This window comes from Strongylocentrotus purpuratus, unplaced genomic scaffold, assembly GCF_000002235.5.
Source record: "Strongylocentrotus purpuratus isolate Spur 01 unplaced genomic scaffold, Spur_5.0 spur5_scaffold_3, whole genome shotgun sequence".
In the NCBI taxonomy this organism is placed as follows: Eukaryota; Metazoa; Echinodermata; class Echinoidea; order Camarodonta; family Strongylocentrotidae; genus Strongylocentrotus; species Strongylocentrotus purpuratus.
The window spans coordinates 1,473,644-1,493,665 of NW_022145609.1; the positions used below are offsets into that span (position 1 = coordinate 1,473,644).

A 20,022-nucleotide genomic window follows, 5' to 3' on the forward strand; every position below is an offset into this window, starting at 1 on the left:
AATTTGATATCATCAATTTTCTTTATTTATACAAATCATGTGTTGATATGCATGTAGATAGGTACACTAACGACTTCAAATCAGCAACTGTGCACAAAGTTACAAACTACAAAAATAAATCACATACATGTATTTGATATTTACTACTACATGTGGGTGAAGTACATGTAATGTATGTTTGATTTTGATAGACATAATACTCACAATGAAAAGGATATTACTGCCAATTAAAATTACTTTGTTCTCTATAGAATCAATTCAATCAAAATAACAGACCAAGAATAGAAAAGTACAGATAAGCTTGCGTAAGTCAATCTTGACGGGACTGAGTGAAATGCGTCGACTTAGGCAATCTTCGACTTGTGAGTAAGTCATAGAAATTCGACTTACGCATATGTACAACATATGCAACACACAGCCTAGCCAACCTGCAGCGAGCAACATACATGTACTTAATAGCAATATAAGTAGTTCACAGAAGTACTTCTTAGTTTTCTCTTTCAGGGATATTAGTTTATTAAATAGAGTCCCCCTTTCTCTGAAGGGAAACAAAATGATATTTCTATCAAGTAGGAATAGTCCTAGCTGCTTGTTAATCACACACGCACACATATACTAGGTGGCATAACGTACATTCCTGTCTGAAGAGAGACAATAGGAGTGGCCCTTATAGACAGATGGCAGCTATAAACAGGTGGCCCTTATAGACAGGTGGCCCTTATAGACAGGTGGCCTTTACAGACAGGTGGCCCTTATAGACAGGTGGCCTTTATAGACAGGTGGCCCTTATAGACAGGTGGCCTATATAAACAGGTGGCCCTTATAGACAGGTGGCCCTTATAGACAGGTGGCCTTTATAGACAGGTGGCCCTTATAGACAGGTGGCCTTTATAGACAGGTGGCCCTTATAGACAGGTGACTCTTATAGACAGGTGGCCTTTATAGACAGGTGGCCCTTATAGACAGGTAACCCACTACAACAGGTTGACTGCACATCATTACTTGTGATATGGTCTTCATAGATACATAAAGAGGCACTCATACATTGTATGTGGATACACATGTTCAATACAATCAACCTCATGTATTAAAGACAGTCTATGGAACTAAAAGAAAAATAGTTCAACTTGTGCACATGAGGATGACCATACCTGTGAACAGAATTTACTGCAACACTAAATTGCATTCTACCAGACAATTCTGGGCTATACATTTACACAGCATTTTAACATACACTAAGTATACTTCTTCCATTTATGTACCTGTGTGCATGCACATGAAATGGATAATAATTTGGTCATCTTTATACCGCCATACTTGTATGAAAATAAAACTCAACCTATTACTATATCAAAGTCTGAATATTCAACATTTATGATTTCACCTTCATAAATATACATCATGTATGCATTAGGCTAGTATGCATAAATTTCTGACTTTTTTTTTTAACCATTCAAAGATTTTCAAATACTCTTTACAAGGGTATACAAGTGTGCCTCTTAAAACATATCTAGAGGCGCACCAAGTGATTTGGTTTTACGAGGGGTGTTGGTCCTCTTGCTGCTATGTCAGGTTCTCCTTTGTACATTGCACACTTGATGCTTACACCAACTTGTGACTGAGAAATACCAAGTCAAAGAGTAATAAATATAAATACAGGGACCATCAATATTACCTTCATATATCAAGCATCTTGTTATGCTTGGGTAAAAACAAGGGCTGGTACCAGCAACATTATTTTGTTACCGGTATATAACAGATCTTTGGGATGAAATTCTGCTATATGTCGATGCAGGTGGTCTTTCTAAACAAGTGGTGACTATAGCAGGTTTGAATGTTGTTAAATGCTTTGGTCCTCTAAATCATTACCTCTAGGATGTTTGAAAGCTAGATAAGTGTTCACAAATCTCTGCGCCAATAATCTGGACGGATCTTGCACGTTAGCTAGAATAGATCACTGTTCACGACTATTATTAACGTTCACAATATTTTGTTCAATAAAAGCATTAGGGCTATATTACATAGCCCATAGACAATAATCTGAGACAAGGTTTGAGAATCATTGTATTCTGGAAATCAATTTCTATTTTCACCTTCTTTGGAATAGACTAAAGATACTAGATAAGCAGCAGTCAAACAATACGGGACTGCATGACTGATCAAACATACCGGTACTTGGAAGCTTAAAAGGGACCCTGTATGATCACTGTGGTATAAATCGCACCCACATATAAAATCCCATACTGGGTGTTGGAATTGGATTTACTGTTAGGGTAAACTGAAATGTCTGAAATGCTGTTTTTTTCTGTCAATTAACTTTTGATGATATATAGGTATTGTAGCTCTTGACTGAATCTCATCGCATCACATTATCTAACATAAAGCATACCATATAGGTTGAAACACATATTTTTACACATTCTATTTTAGAGAAAAATAAACCTACTTGAAAAATATAACGACCATACGCAAAAGAACAATACATTATCAAAGAATACTGTAGCAGCAAATAAAGATATACTGTAACTTTTCATCTGACACCCATCAGAGTAAACAGCTATTTATGCAAAACAGAAACCCCTGTATGTCTTTATTCACTGCTATTCTTTGATGTTATAATATCAATCGTTTCTTTAATAATAAATTACATTAAAATTCATAAAAAAACGAATACAATGTAGAACTGAAGATCTGACATTATTCTGCACCGGTCTTGTACCTATCAATACACGAAGCTGCACATTCACATACAATGGAATAAATAGTTATGAAAATTTACACAAATATATATCTGAGATTATTCCAAGTACGATAAAAAAGTAAAGAATGTTTCAATCACTGAATGCAATTCATAAGGAGGCATTACATAATTCAATTTAGGGTCAAAGTTAAACAGCAGTAGTAGTAAAGTCAGAGTTGTACTAAATACATTGGAAAATCTTTACAGAATTTAGAACTTATGATTAATGGTGAAAGTAACGGTCAGTTATGAGGAAGTGCATGTCATGAGTTACCCTTCTTATAATTACCATTATCATTATTAACATTTTCTCAAGGTCAAATTTTGTTCGTTTGGATTCAAATTGCAATGACCCACTATAACACAATAAAGTGACATTCCTGGTAACTTTCACATCTCTGCACTATAACGTACAGATCACTGGGTATGAATGCACAGGTAATCTTTTCACCTCTACTAAACATTAATTTCCTTCCATGTATCAACTTCCTTAATTTGCCACAGAGGTTTGCTTGAGGTGGTTTAACACATCATGCTAGAACAAGGCTTTATTGGAGGTTTTGAGCCAACATGAATGTAGATGGATGTAATTGCTTGATTTATTTCTCCCTGCTGTTTGATATGAAGCTTTGATGTGATCAGTGGAAAGGAAAGATGCATCTCAAAGCCCTGCTTCTTGCAAAACTTTTGCCACGACTCCAAATACCTGATAATAGAAGAAAGCAAGAGAACAAATAAATAAATGGCTAGAGAATAGGGTAAAAGACAATACCGGTAGGTTAAATTATATCAAAGTTTTAGAGAGAAGGTTAATTTCTTGGGAGAGGAGGAAATTGACCATGATCATTCTTGCTTGTTTCCATTTGAAAGAATTTCTCATTTAAGACACGTATAGTGTTTAGTTGCCTGAAAGTAATCTGTTTTTCAGATGAATTGCATAAATTCATGTAATATATTGGTTTTTGGAAACACTGCACACACACAAAAACTGATCTATGAAATCATTGACACACAGACACATTAAAAAAAAAAATTGTTCAATCATTAATGAAATGCTTTATCAACAAACTTTTCAATAATTAATAGACTTTATAACACTAGCAAATTTCGACAAAGCTTATGATACCGTCTTGTTCGCAGTAATCCTTCAATTTGATGTGAAGATTTAAAAGGGGGCATCATACCACCCCCCCCCCCCCCAAAGGGAGAGTTAAATCTATGAAAAAGCTTTGGAATGATTACTTACACTATCTGGATCTGCTTCTGCTGAGATCTTCTGCACCTTACCCTGAGCATCATAATGGTCAATGATTGGTTTGGTGGAATTCACGTACGTCATAAACCTGTAAACAAAGTCAAACATAAGTACGTTGATTAAAGTCAAATGAATAATAATAATAATTCTACACTTATATTGCGCTCAACTCTGCCGACATATACTGTAGGCACCCTTGGCGCACAGATCTACAAACCATACACATTTCAAGAATATGGTCATTAATTACAATTCAACAGAACTAAGATATTACAAAATGAAAAGGTGACAAATGGTCAACATAACTACAGATATACTACTACTAGCCAAAAGTAATGAAAAAATGAGAGAGAGAAAAAAACAAACGATAAAGTAGAAAAGCCTACAGGTAGATGCCATTAATATTTGGAACTGAACAAAATGCTCAAACTCCTTTACAACAAATAAATCATTAGAATGATGGTGTCTTTTTCTAGAGAAGTGGTTCTTTGCCCAAGGCTTGTGACCCCATGGGAATTTTTTTTTTTTTTTTTTTTTTTTTTTTAAAGGGGGTGGAGTCTGGAGAACAAATAAACAAATATAAGCAAAAGCCGAGCTCAATCTATGTGCGGCTACACAGCAGAATGCCATGGTACTAACCAATGAGTGCAGTTTGGGTTTAACAGCACCTACAAGGAGTAACAGATAGGGTCTGGCAACAAAAGAAGCACACGTCTAAAGGTTACTGTACTACAGATAAACTGGAAAGAGTGAGAATATATCCTGTGGCTGTAACTTCCTTTGATAAGACCTCACGCATACATGTTACTTTGCCACTGCAGCAAGGTATTGAGTACCAAAGGAAAATGGATGCTTGAGCTTTTACCATAGAAGCTCTGGAAAATTTCTACCACAAAACTGTGGTTTCGCAAAAGTCTCCACATACATCAGAATGTTGATACCCAACAACAATAATGTAACATCTATCACCCACTGTTCTACAATGTAACATTTGTACTATACTTCAATAATGTAACAATGAAAATTCATTGTACAAGGTTTTTTTAATGAGGCCCTGCTGATTGAATTTCTGTTACCTCTTTTTAAGACTTTCCACATTATCATCTGACCGTCCACTTGTCTTCCCCCTTTCTAAAATCCTCTCAACACAGGTCTGGATAATAAAACACAGGAAAATCAAATAGTTGTTAATAAGTCACACACAATTAGCATTATGCATCTCCTATATAGTAATATTGCATGTCTATCAACCCTAAACTGACCAGGGGGGTGTTTCATAAAGCTGTTCGTAAATTAACGCATGACTTTACGAACGACTTGTATATGAAAAGCCAAATGGGATGCTCAATCGTTATCAAATACATCAACTAAAGTTGAACTGTGCAGATGTAGATTAACATTCTTATTATAACAAACATTTTTAATGCAAAGTATATTTTTTGCCATATTATTTAATTGAGGTTATTGGAAATATCAGGGAAAAACTTTGGGGATCCTATCTGACAATTCATATACAAGTCGTTCGTAAAGTTAAGCGTAACCTTACGAACAGCTTTATGAAACACCCCCCGGTCACTTTGGTGCTCCCTTAATATCAAGATGGTGGTGGTGAGATGGATGGGGGATGGGGGGGGGGGGGGGGGGGGGGGGAGGGGGGAGTACCCCTCCATAATGTAAAATGATATTTTTGACAGTGTTTTGTAGATCTATGTTTTGTCTGATCTGAAGTATATTGCAGCACTTTTCAGCTCTTTACGTCCCAGGCTGTTGCCTCAATTTCATCTCCCACAACTCTACAAATACAATATTAAGCTGCTGCATTGATACTTGGACATACTCTTGTGCTTAACTAGTGTGCCAAGTTCGGATGATACATACATAGAATTTATAACAAGATCATATCATCCTTATGTCCCTCTGCACAATACCTTGCCAGCCATGAGTCGACCAAGACACTAAACATACCCTTTTCTCAAAAGTAACGTTATGTTGGACAGGGCATTCCTTCTCTTCTTCTGAAGGATTCAAAAGCATTCAATTCAGAAGAGTTCAATGTCACTTTCAACCTGAGATGCTTCTCTTTTATGATCAGACAAATCAAAATTCATAACTGGCTATTTTATACTGGTATTGGGGATTTAAACTTACATCTTGTGAACAATCAAAGAATAAAACGAATTTGAAGTCCACTTTGTCCTCCATCTTGTTGTTCCATCCAGTCAGGTTGTCTTCGTTTCTTGGGAAACCATCGATGAGGAACTTCTTAGTGGCATTGCCATTCATACTCTGTACAAGGAAAGAGAGATAGAGAGAGAGAGAGAGGGAGAGAGAGAGAGAGAGAGAGAGAGGGAGAGAGCGAGAGAGAGGGAGAGTGAGAGAGAGTGAGAGAGAAAGAGAGAGTGAGAAAGAAAGAGAGTGAGAGAGAAAGAGAGAGGGAGAGAGAGCAACAGAGAGTGAGAGAGAGTGAGAGAAAGAGAGAGAGAACAACAGAGAGTGAGACAGAGAGAGAGAGAGAGAGAGCAACACAGAGTGAGAGAGAGAGAAAGAGAGAGGGGGGGGGGGGGAAGAAGTGGCAGGGGAGGGGGGGGGGTGAGAGAGGTTTTAGTTAGTCATAGTTCCATATTTATTTGACTCACATTTCTACTGGGTTTTATTTACATGTATCTCACAAAATTGCATCAAACTCACACTAATGTTCAGGAGTGATATCTGCCTAAAGTGATGATCACAGAAAGAATAGGAAGTCAAGCTACATGAAGTCATCTATCTAACCATATGTCCATCACAACAACATCTGCTACCATTCATGCATATTATTTATATTCTGCTTTTCAGTGAATTTCATTTCCCTCTGGTTACTGCTGCCAAGCAGTTTAACAAAAACAATGTTGCAGCCAAATAACATTTCAACAAAATTACTGCACTTTTAGTGCACTAGTACTGGTCTATGCCTTGTCCCAGCTTGCTTAAAGGTAAAGACCAGTATTGGAAATGCCCCAATTTCAAAAAATGAAATGGAAGCTCTCATTACCAATCATGTGAAAGAATATGTTTTGACTAATACATGATGATAAAAAATTTGTCGGGAAACCGCCTACTAATTCATATATTTGGTAAATTTGTTTCTCCCATGGTCTGTGAGAGATATAGGGTAGTCCCATATACATCTTTCTGTGTATAGTGCTTGTAACTTTACGAAGAATGGGCCAAATTTCTTATCATTTTGATGATTCCAGAACCTTGCAGATGCTAGATGCTAGATGATCAACCTTTTCTGATTGATTCCACAACGTTTCTTTCACAATGCAATCGCATGACCATAACTGGTCTTTACCTTTAATGCAATCATCAAGTGATTTCAATTTGAACTGTCCAAACAAACACTCAGGAAAATAACAACTTGGCATTGAAATGCAATGTAGTACTCTGACACACGTTTTCTTAACTTTGTTACATTATCTGGCCCAAACACAGTCTACATTTCTTTCAACAAGTTTCTTGATGGAAAAAAGCAGCACCATTACTGCAATTCAAGATTAGCCATTAATCATGCAATTTGTTTGATTCATAGTCATACCAGGTAATAAATTATTCAAGTCATTGGACTTTGAACCAAAGAACATTACCAGCAATAACAGAATACAAATTTTGTATCAAAACGGACAACAGACTTCAGAAGTATCCCATATAAAAGCAGAGTTGAACAAACATGTATGGTAACCCCAATTCATGTTATTGCATTGCATTTAATTTATAAGGAACTTGAGAAGGAATATCTTTGTTCAAGTATTATTCAGAGAAGTACAACTCAATGGCTGATTCAACCTGGCTACTGTATAACAGTGTGAATAGAGACACTGGGTGATAGGAAACAAACTCCGGAACTAAATTGTTTCACATTGTACTTTGTACCTTTTCAAAATTGTAATCATAATGAATAACGGAAAATCGAAAATGAAATGGATCTGCATCGTGCATGGAGGAAAAATTGGGATCAAAACAATTTTCCTATTCAGGCTATTCTACTTCATGAAAACAAATACAGTCTCTTTATAGATTTGTACTACACTTGTTCCTGTCACAATAATTGCTCTGCTATAGTTGCCTACACTAATCAAATTCCTAGCTTTAACCTTTAATACACCCAATACTATCCATGTACCTACATGTAACCCTTACCCCAACCCTAGCCTTGTATATTTGACAAAGAAAGGTCCAGAGCAATTGTTGCCAGTAAAAATGTAAGAGCAGCCTCTACAGATGTGTACATACCCTCTCCAATAAGTTCAATGTAATTTCTACAGGAACTATGTCTCCATTTTTAATATATGTCTCTATGAGCTCTCCATCCTTAGACCCGCTTTGCCTCTCAGCTCTCAGAAGATCACCAGCTGATAAATGTACGAAGCCAAATTTCTGTTGAGAAAATACAAAGAATGTGAAAGAATAAAAACGAGTGCAGTAAACTTCAAAAATTGTTAATATAGACTTTGTAATTTACGTACATTTTACATGCGAGTCCGAGTCGTGAATATTTCTTGAAATAAAAAAGATGAATCACGGCATTAACTTTTGTAATTGGGGAGTTTCTTGCTGCTAAAATGGACAATACTTACAATTCATGCAAGTGAGAAATGTAATGTCCTCGTAAGATAAATGCCACTATCATACTACTGGTTAGATATCTTACCTCTACGATCTTCTGACATTGTGTTCCTTTGCCAGCCCCTGGTCCTCCTAAAACAAAGACCACTACTGGATTGATATCTTACCTCTACGATCTTCTGACATTGTGTTCCTTTGCCAGCCCCTGGTCCTCCTAATACAAAGACCACTTCTGGTTTGTTGCTAGCCATGACTGTGGGAATGGAGCTTGCAGCAGGGGACTGGACAGCCTGAAGATAAGAGAAATATAAGAAGATTCATTTAGAAACCTGCACATGTTTCATGTAAGAGAACAGTGGCTAGACAGGTGAATCAAAGTCTTATTGTTTCAGGTTCTAATTGGGGATACAGGTATTGCCCTGATAACATACTGTATGATAAACATCACAGAGAGTGGACGTTGCACTCATGACAGATAAGTTTCCCGTAATGTGCATTCCCTAAACAAACTTCAGAAGAACCTCCAAAGGAAAAATCATTATCAGAAATTCTTCATCAGTAACACTTAAATCTCTTTAAATAACTATACTATATGTATGCCCCTAGTAATGAAATTCACATGTGCCATGATGTGTACATGTACATGTACCTGCAAAAGCAAAGGACAGCATGGTTATCCTCTGCAAAATCAAACATTTTTCACTTTTAATTTTAGCCCTACTCCCTTCAAATAAGCACAAATTGTGTATAATATGGGATTATACCTAATTACAGCTTTTAAAGCAGAAACTAAGAGTTTTAAAACGTTTTTTCCCCTCTATTCAATGGTAAACATTCAGAAGGAATTGGCTATGAATTAAGACTTTTTCTAATTTTTAAACAGCCATAAGACTGTATTTCTTTAACTAGTATTGAGTCAAACTTGTTGATATCAATGTACTGTACATATATAGTACATGTAACATTCACAGTCTAAATCTACAATAGAGTACCGAAGCTGTGACGTCATCAAAAATCTATTTTTAGAATTTCTCAATTTTTTCTTCATTTTCCGAAAGAGCATTAAAAATAATGTCCAAATGTCGAAAAACCAATTTAATATGTTAAGTATTGGCTGAGATATGACCATCTGAATGAATATATTTCATATAGGAACTCAGTGTTACAGTATATGCTCTGGCTCCCAACTATTAGGAGCCAGAGCACATTTAAACACTGAGTTCCCATAGGACATACAGTGTATATTCAGCCAATACTTACAGTAACATATTAAATTGTTTTTAGACATTTGGACATTATTTTTGATGTTCTTTCGGAAAATAAAGAAAAAATTGAGAAATTCTGAAAATAGATTTTTGATGATGTCACACTTCGCCACTCTATACACTTCTTCTGAACAATAAATTTCAATGACCTCTTGACCTTTGCTTTCACCTTGGATTTTACCTAGAAGATCAGGAAATCTGGAGAAGACATTTGGTGAATTTATGCCCTACCATAATTTTACATTTTTATCTGAATTGTAGGTATTAAATCTAAGATTTTTTAAAATGCTTACTTTCCAATTTCTCTCAATGTTGTTAGCACTTAGCGCACATCACAATTCCACTTTTTGACTAATCAAGTCCAGAAAATTTGTTGGTAAATAGCTACCGTAAGTACATGTACATACATGTGTGTATATTACATTGCATGTACTGTATGATATTAATTTATTTAGAACAGTAAACTATACCCTGAAAATGGCATAGATCTACATGTATTTAGGCAGCAACACGTGAGTAATTATTACAGACAATACGCACTTGGGAAAAGTAAAGCATTTTCTTTTCTTTTAGAATGACAGGTGTAATACACAAGTCAAAAGTAATATGTACAGCACACATCTCTATGCTCTGAACATGTTGTACATTATATACCTCATTTTAAGATTCTTTACTAATCCTGTCTTCTGATTGGTTGGAAATGCAGTCATGTTCTTAACCATGCCCGCTAATTGAAATTCATAGTCATTTTTCCCGGCTCTACCGGTTTATATCCATTTTTCATAGCACTTTTTCCATGGCTGTGAAACGTGACGTCATTTTGCTGCGATCCCCATTTTGGTTTACGTGTTACCGTATAAGTTTCTTTTGTGCAATGACCGATGCGCAATACCGTTAACGGTGTTTGAGTGCAATTCGATTTTGGTCGCTGCATTCAGGCGACGAATCTACCAATCCACGCAGCGCAGACGACCGATCGCCATTTTGTGTACTAGTCTCGATCGCAAAATACTGGGGTTTTTTGTTTCCAATTTTTTGTCAATAAAGAGGCAAAATGGAGGACACAGCTATGCCAAGATTTCAACTTATGGATGACATTCAGCTGCAAGACTTAATCGATTCTGCTGATAGCAAAAATACGAAGTATGCAGTAAAATACGGCATTAAAATATCTGAAGAGTTCTTGCGAAATGTCAACACGGACCTCGGAGATGTAAACAGACTTCCGAATGCAGACCTGGACAAGATCCTTCAAAAATTCTATGCGGGTTGCAGGCAGAAAAACGGCGATTATTACAGCAAGAAATCAATGCTAACGATCAGATTCGGACTTCAGCGTCACTTTCTCAATACTAAAGTTACTGTTCGTGTAAACGTGTTTGGTATTCCCTGTTCTACTGGAGCACAGCTTGTTGGATTTCATACTGTACACAAGTTATTGTTGGTGTTAATATTCATGACTTCAAAGAGATGGAAACCTAAATGGGTGAGTCAACATTTTCCTTTTTTTCGGTATATAAAATATATATTGACTGCTTTTAATATTCGAGGCATTGTTGTTTCTATAGGGTCTCGGGAAACTCACAACCTGCTATCATAGCAGGTTGTGAGTTTCCCTTGACCCTATAGAAACCACTATGCCTCTCAAAGCAGTCAATATATCCTTACTATAAAACTGAATAATTTTACACACACACAAAAAAAAAAAAATATTTCAAATGAAATTCTGTACATTCCTATGGAAGAAAACTGCTACACAAAAGATATTTTGTATAGCAGTCATGCGAAAATGCATAGCAAATTGTGATGCGATACCAGGAAAATTATTCCCTGCACCTGTAGATTACTTTACAAACAAGCAAACATCTGTTTTCTGCAAACACAAGCTTTAAAGGTACTTTGTCCCTTGCAGCCAACCTCAAATTCTGTAGAACTTTGCAGGAATTATGAATATGTCATGTATGTCCTATCTGTGAAATTTAAACGTTAGCAGTGTCCTCATATTCAAATTATGCAAGGAAACCTGTTTACTTGCTGGATTTCACTGTCAGACACTATTGAGTGACTGACTGGCTTTTTTCTTCTTTGGTAATAACATGAAAAGAGTTGTAAAGGATACATGAGCATTTGTCTACATCAATAACCCACTTCTTGTGATGGCCAAGATTAAACTGATTGAATCTTTGCGCAGTATAAAACGTATGACCATTTGGTACAATCATGGACCCTACTACAGATGGACTAATAATGAGAGTCTCTCTTTGATCACATCATGACCACCGCCACCTGATAATGTGTATGTTGATGAGGACATTCATTTGACGCGACAATGTTGATTATGTAATCACGCATCATCATAGACTAAAGAACCCTTTACATTTCTTCAGATTCTTTTCGCTGGGCCAGGGCACAGAGTGTAGTTTCAGGAAAAGTATTGTGATTTATGACCAGTTATAGAGGAGCAGTGAACCCTAAATTGTGACAATTTGTGTAATATTAGATCGAGTATTAAAAAAGTTGGCACTGGTGGACTTACATTTGGATTTACCAAACTTTGAAAAATACATACTATTTACCGTCCTATTATCTTATTTTCCTTGGAAATGGAAAGTATAGGTTTTTTAATGAAGTTTAAAATCATTGTGTTACAGCCAAATTTACAGGTTTATCTTGTAAACTAGTTCTAATATCCTATTGAAAATTTCATATACGTCAATATTCATATGTACTCCACAACTGCACATGCATTTCTGTGATTTTAAGCCATTCAATTTCATTTGCGCAGGCATTTTGTAGATTCTTCAAGGCACAGTTTGGGGTTTTTATGGCTGACTGGCGGCGGTCGTGATGAGATCAAAGCTTGGAAGCATGTTTAGAATGTCATTATGATACTTTTGACAGAGTCAGGTGCATGAATGTATTATCGTACCGTTCAGTGTCCACTTGTAGTAGGTCCATGGTACAATTGTCTGAAAATCAAGACTATTACTTTTGGGCTCTATAGCCCTAAAGTCGATTTGACAACTAATAGTCATTATTTTCCCACTTGAAGACATTTTCAAGCCCCACCTTTTTTAGGGAAGTTCTAAATTAGTATTATCTTTCAAATGCAGTTGGAATTTAACTTTTTCATTTTTTGGGCCTGCAAATGGGACATACAGGTAGTACCTTTAAAACAATTTACAATTTTACATGTACATGTACATGTATGTATCTGCTTATTATACATGTAATCATTAGGATCATGGTTGCAAATTTATGATCAAGATTTTGATCATTTAATTTTTTTTTAAAGAAGAAAAAAAGAGGAACGTAAACATCATCACAAGTCTGAACTTCTACATAAAACCAAATATACATGTATATTTATGTACACCTGTACATAATACATTTATATGTGATGTGAAAAAAAGGAAGTTATCAAGTATGGTAAATATTATTCCATCTGTAGCAATTTTGTTTGCTAGTTTTGCTAGTATTTTTTTTCCTTCTTTTGTTAGCTCATCTAATCCCCCCCCCCCCTCCATAAAAAGATACAACGTAAGTACATTGTACATGCACCTGACAAGGCTGACATTACACAATACATGATATCAGGTTCATCTCATTATTAAAGGAAGTACCTGTACAGTGTTCATGTACTTGAAATACTATGTCCAACCATGCAGGTACTGGTACCAGTATGTATTCACAAGTACATACTGTACATTTACATTGGCCCTGTTCAAGTGCATTACACTTTGGACTTGCTCAATGTCACTGTAGTACATGCATGGTAACTTAAAAAGTAGTTCTAGTACATGTACATGTACATGTGTATACAAACAGCAAAAGGACATGTTGTTTACCTCAACATCTAAGCTCCTCTCCTGCGGCTCTGACCAAAAGTAAGATAAGATTGCACCCATGATTCCACAGTGTATAAAAAGTTCCTTGATCAAAAGTTAGTTTTATAACAACTATGGTAGTCACACACAAGCACTTTTACATGTACATGCAGTAGGCCTACAATGTACCGGTAACTCAGATTTGTTGATTCCCTGTCCAAACACAAACTAATCTTCAAAGTTCAAATCAATTCATCCACAAACTATTGAAAGTACGAGTTGAGGGCTTGAGCCTTGAGGCAAAGGCACCTAAAGCTACAGTAGAGTAATACCCCTGCCTAGCCTAATAATGACTCTCTATCCTTGGACTTGAGTTGCCACGTATGAGCTTGGCTGGCTGGCTGGCTCACTGCTACCGCTAATCGAAGGCTGTCAGCTGAGTTCTGATTGTTTGCTATGTGTACATGTAACATACCAGCACCCCTCGGGCTGCCACAGCTCTGCATACCAAAGCACAACACATGTTACCAACTTTTTCTACCCTCACTTGTTAGATCTTTATGAATGGGATTCTAGCCGGTGTGTGCTGTGAGCTGTTTGTGTGTGAGAGAGTGTGTATAAAATCCTTATGACAATATAAACCTCTCAAGCTTTATAAGAGAAGTCAAAAATAATCCCTAGCCCCACTTGTCTGGTCTAGTCTGTACATGAATCTCCTAATATTGAGTCAGATTAAAACTTTAAGTAGCATTTAAGTAGAAATCTGTGAAATTGGTATATAATTTACATGCACTGTATTAAACATCAATGTATAATTGTACATGTACATGTACATGTATGTTCGTGTTTAGTGGTATATTTCAGTTCCCTAGAAAATTTAGCCCCTAGCTAAAACACAACTGCTTTCGAGAAATTGAATACCAATCACAAATTTACCAGTGCTCCCGGTAAATTTCAAATATTTCAAATAGTGCCGAAAGCCATTCCATAGGAAATGTAGCTGCGATCATGAAAATCTCAGAATATGCAGTTCTGATATAATTTCTAAACAGGAATATATCAAATCGGTCAATTGTAGTCAAGAAACATTGTCAGTCTTGAGAGGGAGCTACAGTATACAACATAAACAGTTTATTTACAGTTTTATCACTTTAGACTCAATTTTAATCGTGACAAAAATCATTGATTAGGCCTAAAATAAAAACTTGTTGTATTGCCATTTGGGTGCCAAAACATGGGTCGGTCGGTCAGATTTTTAATTTTTTTAAAACTTTTTTTTTGTCGCCCTCTTTGGGCAGATATTTTTCAGATTTGAATGTTTTTTGTTTTTTCCCACCCTCTTTTGGCTGATATTTCTCAGTTTTAATGCTTTAATACATGTGTTTTAGCGTCATCATTCCATTGATATCTTTTTCACCTCATAATTATCCATGGTTTGCACGAGTGAGAATTTTGGAATAATTTGATTGTATGCATTTATATCCCATTTAAACAAACAAAATACATATTTTTTTTATTCATTAATAACAAAATATCTAAAAAACGGTTGAAAAAAAAACTTTTTTAAAATGCTGACCATAGATTTTCAGATTTTCAGATTTTCGGGTCGGTCGCAAAGGGCAATACAACAAGTTTTTTTTTTAGGCCTTAGGCCTATAAAAAAAAGGTGTTGTATTTCCCTTTCAGACAGACCCACAAATCTTGAAATCTATGGTTGGCTTTCTAAAGGCCAGAAATACAGCGAGGTCACTGAGGTCATTGAGATCAGCTCTCAATTAACATAAGAAAAAGATGATCATGGGGGACCAACATGCCCTGATTGGGGAATTTTTCTATTTAGAGGGAACAAATATCTACAAGTACATGTAGTACATTGTGGCTTTAATAAACTTTTTATTAAACAATTTTTTGAAAAAAAGTGGATTTAAGCATCAAAAACTGAGAAATATCAGCCCAAAGAGGGGGTTCCAAAAAAAATCTGACCAACCGACCCATATTTTTGCACCCAGCCCGTCTGTCTACTTATCATTTGGTCTAATGACTATTTAGGCTGATAGTCTTTTGGTCTAATTTCCATTTGGTCTTGTATCTCCAATAAGTTTACGACCCACTAGGTCTATTGCTCATTTGGTCTACTTTCAAGTCAGTCCAATTCCCAAGTTTGTCTAATGCCCATTTTGTCAACTATTCATAAGGCAAAAAAAAAACAAACATGTTTAGCGTCCTGTTTTTTTGAAAAATAGGAAGGAGGAGGCCCTTTTTTTTTCTTCTTTCAAAATGGTCGCTCAAAATGGCCGCTCGGTATATTTTCCATGACAGTCAGGCTATTTTTCAAGTTTTTCATGTTTTTTTTCTTTAAAGCTGATATTCTAAGCAAATAAATGTCCCTTAATTTGGTACCTACGGCAAGCATATGTTATTTATAAGTTTTTCAATTACATAGTACATCACCAAAAAAATCTGGCTACTCGAAATCCTTCATTGAAATGTCAAAAATATCCCCCTCTCTTTGCGTAGAAATCAGTCACGGCGCTGGTCTACTACATACATGTATGACATCACGTCCGGGAAAGAGTATATTCACGTACCCGGATGTTCCATAGAAAGCATACATGTGCAGAGTGATACGATTTTCTGCTTATATTTGTTTCAAAGGCTAAAAAGTCTAATAAATAATAATTCTAAGTACAATTCTTTACATTCCCCTAGTACTTCATAGTATTAATATCAATTCCCCTTTTAAAAATTATGACATACACTGTATACATGCCAACGATGTGCTATTAGTCGATATTTTCACCATGTAATTTTTGTTTTGGTGTTGAAATCGGCCCAGGCACGGAGTGAACAGTAGCTGTCTGCCCATGCACAGTTCATTACCATACAGCGATCTCCCTATGGTTTCTTCTTCCCTTTTCCCATGTATTTCGCCTTCCTTGGCCCTGAACATCCTTCATCTACCAATTCTGACACCGGTAGTCAGGGGCAAGTCTTTGTTAGTTGTTTTTCTTAGCTGGCAACGTCGCTTGCATTCTCTTGCAATTGCCGATAAACATATAACGAGCGCACGTACGTTCCAATACAAGCAAGCAGCGCCTAGAGCAGCGGCTTGGTCTTACCTCCTGATTCTGCTCGCTTCACGAACGTTCATGCAAGAGCCGCATCACTCGCCAAAATATTATAGAGGAAGCGCGCTTGCATGATCTCTTTCAAGTTTGATATTTTACAACATAAAATGTTTAACTGGTACTGTATCCTTTTTTGAGGCAGTCACACACATTTATGATCATAGTTCTAGTTCTAGGCCTATTCGTTTTACAAAACTGCTCCTGTACCTTATCTGATGACAAGATAATGCATCCGCCTATTCATACGCGCATGATTTAACCTTGTTTCCAAAGCAGTAAACTCGTCTTAAATCTCTACCAAATAGGTGAATATGAGGATATAAAAAGAAATCAGCGAGTGGTAAATGTTGCTTCGTTATTCTTCATTCAAATGAAAACAGAAAATCCATCAAATATACTCCTTAACAACAACAAATCTAACCTCTGACAACATAGCAGTTACGTAGGGATATCACTGCCATTCACTCTCACTGAGCCCATGAGTCCCGTTTGTGACGTCACGGATAGAGGCCCGACTCTACATGCACTTCCGGGTTTCAGACTAGATAGTTTGGTAGAGTTTACTCGCATAAATTCACCATTCTAAAATTGTTTTTGTCAGTTGGACACCATTTAGTGTTATTCCAGGGGTTAAAAGCTTTCTATTGATGTAATTATCTCAATATTTGGGATTGTCTTAGAGTATCAACTTTAATGTACATAAATGTCAAAGACCTAGGGTTGGGTTTAGGGTTAGGGTTAGGATTAGGTTAATGTTACTTATAAAGCTTAAGTCTCAAACATTTTGTCAATTTTAGTGATGGGATATTCTAAAGTTGTTCCTTCTATTTTATGTGTGTAGCTATGCTTAATGTAGACCGAAAGCTTCAGTCTCTATAATCGTCGGTTGTTCCACTGAGACTACGTCTGGCTCCACTAGACCTCCGGTTATAGAGACTGAACGACTGCCTATGCCAGCCTGTGTTGAACTTATTCCGCTAGATTTTAGCCGCTAGGCCCCTCCCACAAACTTGCCATGGCCGTATTGTTATGCCCCCAAAATCCCCCAAAATGTCATTTTACCTCGTCCATATCCAATTTTAAATTAGGCCTAGGCTATAATACATCGGTTCCACTTACTAATTTGATGGAAATAATCCGTTTAATGGTCCCTTTTAAGGAAATTATGGGTCAAAATCGACATCCATGTTGAAAATCTTGCAAGCCGTCCGTTAAACTCTCGCTGCCGTCAATCTCATCCTTTCTAGTCTACGCCGAAGGCAAAATGATAATGAAGGAAAAACTGTGCGCCATCTACACGTTCGTAATGGCGTTATCACAGTTTTTTCCTTCATAATCATTTTGCCTTCGGCGTAGACTAGAAGGGATGAGATTGACGGCAACGAGAGTTTAACACGGCTTGCAAGATTTTCAACATGGATGTCGATTTTGACCCATAATTTCCTTAAAAAGGACCATTAAACGGATTATTTCCATCAAATTAGTAAGTGGAACCGATGTATTATAGCCTAGGCCTAATTTAAAATTGGATATGGACGAGGTAAAATGACATTTTGGGGGATTTTGGGGGCATAACAATACGGCCGTGGCAAGTTTGTGGGAGGGGCCTAGCGGCTAAAATCTAGCGGAATAAGTTCAACACAGGCTGGCATAGGCAGTCGTTCTGTCTCTATAACCGGAGGTCTAGTGGAGCCAGACGTAGTCTCAGTGGAACAACCGACGGTATAGAGACTGAAGCTTTCGGTCTATGCTTAATGTGCATCAGTTATGTGTGAAGTGCGTCACCTGACCTGTATAAAGCATAACATATCAGTGTGTTATGAAATATTATGTATTGGCATTGCCATTGCGCGCTCTGCTTTTAGGCCCTCTCTCACTTAAATTTGAAGACGCTTGAGCAGGTCAGCCAATGGGAGCATTTAAACTCACTGTACAGCACTCAATGCTCATGCACAATTTTTCCTTCATCATCATTTCGCCTTGCGTGTAAACTAGAAGGGATGAGATTTAGATGACAATCATGACGTCATGCGCAGCAAGAGTTTAAAATACATGGATGTCGATTTTGACCCATAATTTCCTAAAAAGGGACCATTAAACGGATTATTTCAGTCAAGTTGGTAAGTGGAACTGATATACATGTAGTAGACCTATAATAGCCTAAAATCTAGGCCTAATTTTCAATATAAGATGCACCGGATATGCATCCTGTTGATGTTTAATATGGAATTTGGGCATAAGTTTTGCCAAGTTTGGTGGATAAATAGGTCCACGTAACCTACACGGTAGCACCTATGGTCGGTTTCTGTCTCTAAAGAGAGAAGCCGACCCTATACCTAAATCTGAGACTTCGAATAAAAGACAGAGCTACCAAGTGTCACGCATTAGAATCTCAGAATCTCAGAATTGGTGTCCAGACATCGCTTAGAAGCACTAACGTCTAGCGGGGGTGTCATGTGCATTTTAAATTGATGCACGGTTCTTTTGGAGGCAAAGGGTCTAGTTTAAAGGTTTGTGTAGAGATTAGGCATGACGTCATGCATTTTGAGGGTCTGAAAATGCTCTCACGCACGACGCACGCGCTAGATTTTGAAAAAACGCTATACCTTATACGTGTGTTATACCCTCGCACGCGCGCTTGCGCGCCGAATCATGAAAATGTCACGCATTGCTGATCTTTGAACTTGGCGTCTCTGAAAAGATACAGACATTTTCGGTCTTCTTGTTCCGGTTAAATACAGACCGGCGTTGGCGTATTATCGTCTACTCGTATTATCATTTACTAGCAGCACATGCATCTGCACATGAACTCATTATCACCTCACGATCACGTTCACCATCATCATCAGCATGCGGCGTGCCTCCACCCTGGAGTTGCGGCTGAGATTGGCTCTCAACTAAGGTACCACCACCACTCGTAGAACACACCTGTCCCATCGTAAATTTGTAACTAACAGTAAAACAGCTGCAACTTGTTCAAAAATATCCTCTACAATTTGCATACCATCCGGTTTATATTCCACCACATGCAAACGTTGTTGCCCAGACTTTGTATTATACTCACCTTGGATACAAATCTTGTAAATATCCGTAGAAGCATCCACCTGTGTCGAAGTATTCCGGATTGAAAACCGATTAACCTTTGGCTTTGCATGTGCAGTAGTAGCCTAGGCCTACTATACATGTCACATAGGGACGGTTG

At 37.0% G+C, this 20,022-nt stretch overlaps 1 protein-coding gene and 1 long non-coding RNA gene across 5 annotated transcripts; one reads left to right on the forward strand and one right to left on the reverse strand.

Annotated features, from left to right (window-relative positions):
• The first annotated feature begins 216 nt into the window (after positions 1-216).
• On the forward strand, positions 217-2,421 carry LOC115928657. The gene is made up of 2 exons (XR_004066145.1): positions 217-660; positions 950-2,421. It is a non-coding gene; the product is annotated as an uncharacterized LOC115928657 (long non-coding RNA).
• Positions 1,469-20,018, reverse strand: LOC581681 (UMP-CMP kinase). 4 transcript variants are annotated; one of them, XM_003729218.3, is made up of 7 exons: positions 19,885-20,018; positions 8,768-8,890; positions 8,268-8,411; positions 6,144-6,281; positions 5,072-5,148; positions 3,987-4,083; positions 1,469-3,446 (listed from the first exon to the last, which is right to left on the reverse strand). In XM_003729218.3, exons 1-7 carry the CDS (start codon positions 20,002-20,004, stop codon positions 3,402-3,404), a joined length of 744 nt encoding a protein of 247 aa, XP_003729266.2. In that variant the 5' UTR covers positions 20,005-20,018; the 3' UTR covers positions 1,469-3,401. The 4 variants fall into 4 exon arrangements, with proteins under 4 accessions (XP_003729266.2, XP_011663425.2, XP_786761.3 ...); XM_011665123.2 differs by lacking the exon at positions 19,885-20,018 and adding an exon at positions 19,825-19,869; XM_781668.5 differs by lacking the exon at positions 19,885-20,018 and adding an exon at positions 19,641-19,809.
• Between the last annotated feature and the right edge of the window lie 4 nt (positions 20,019-20,022).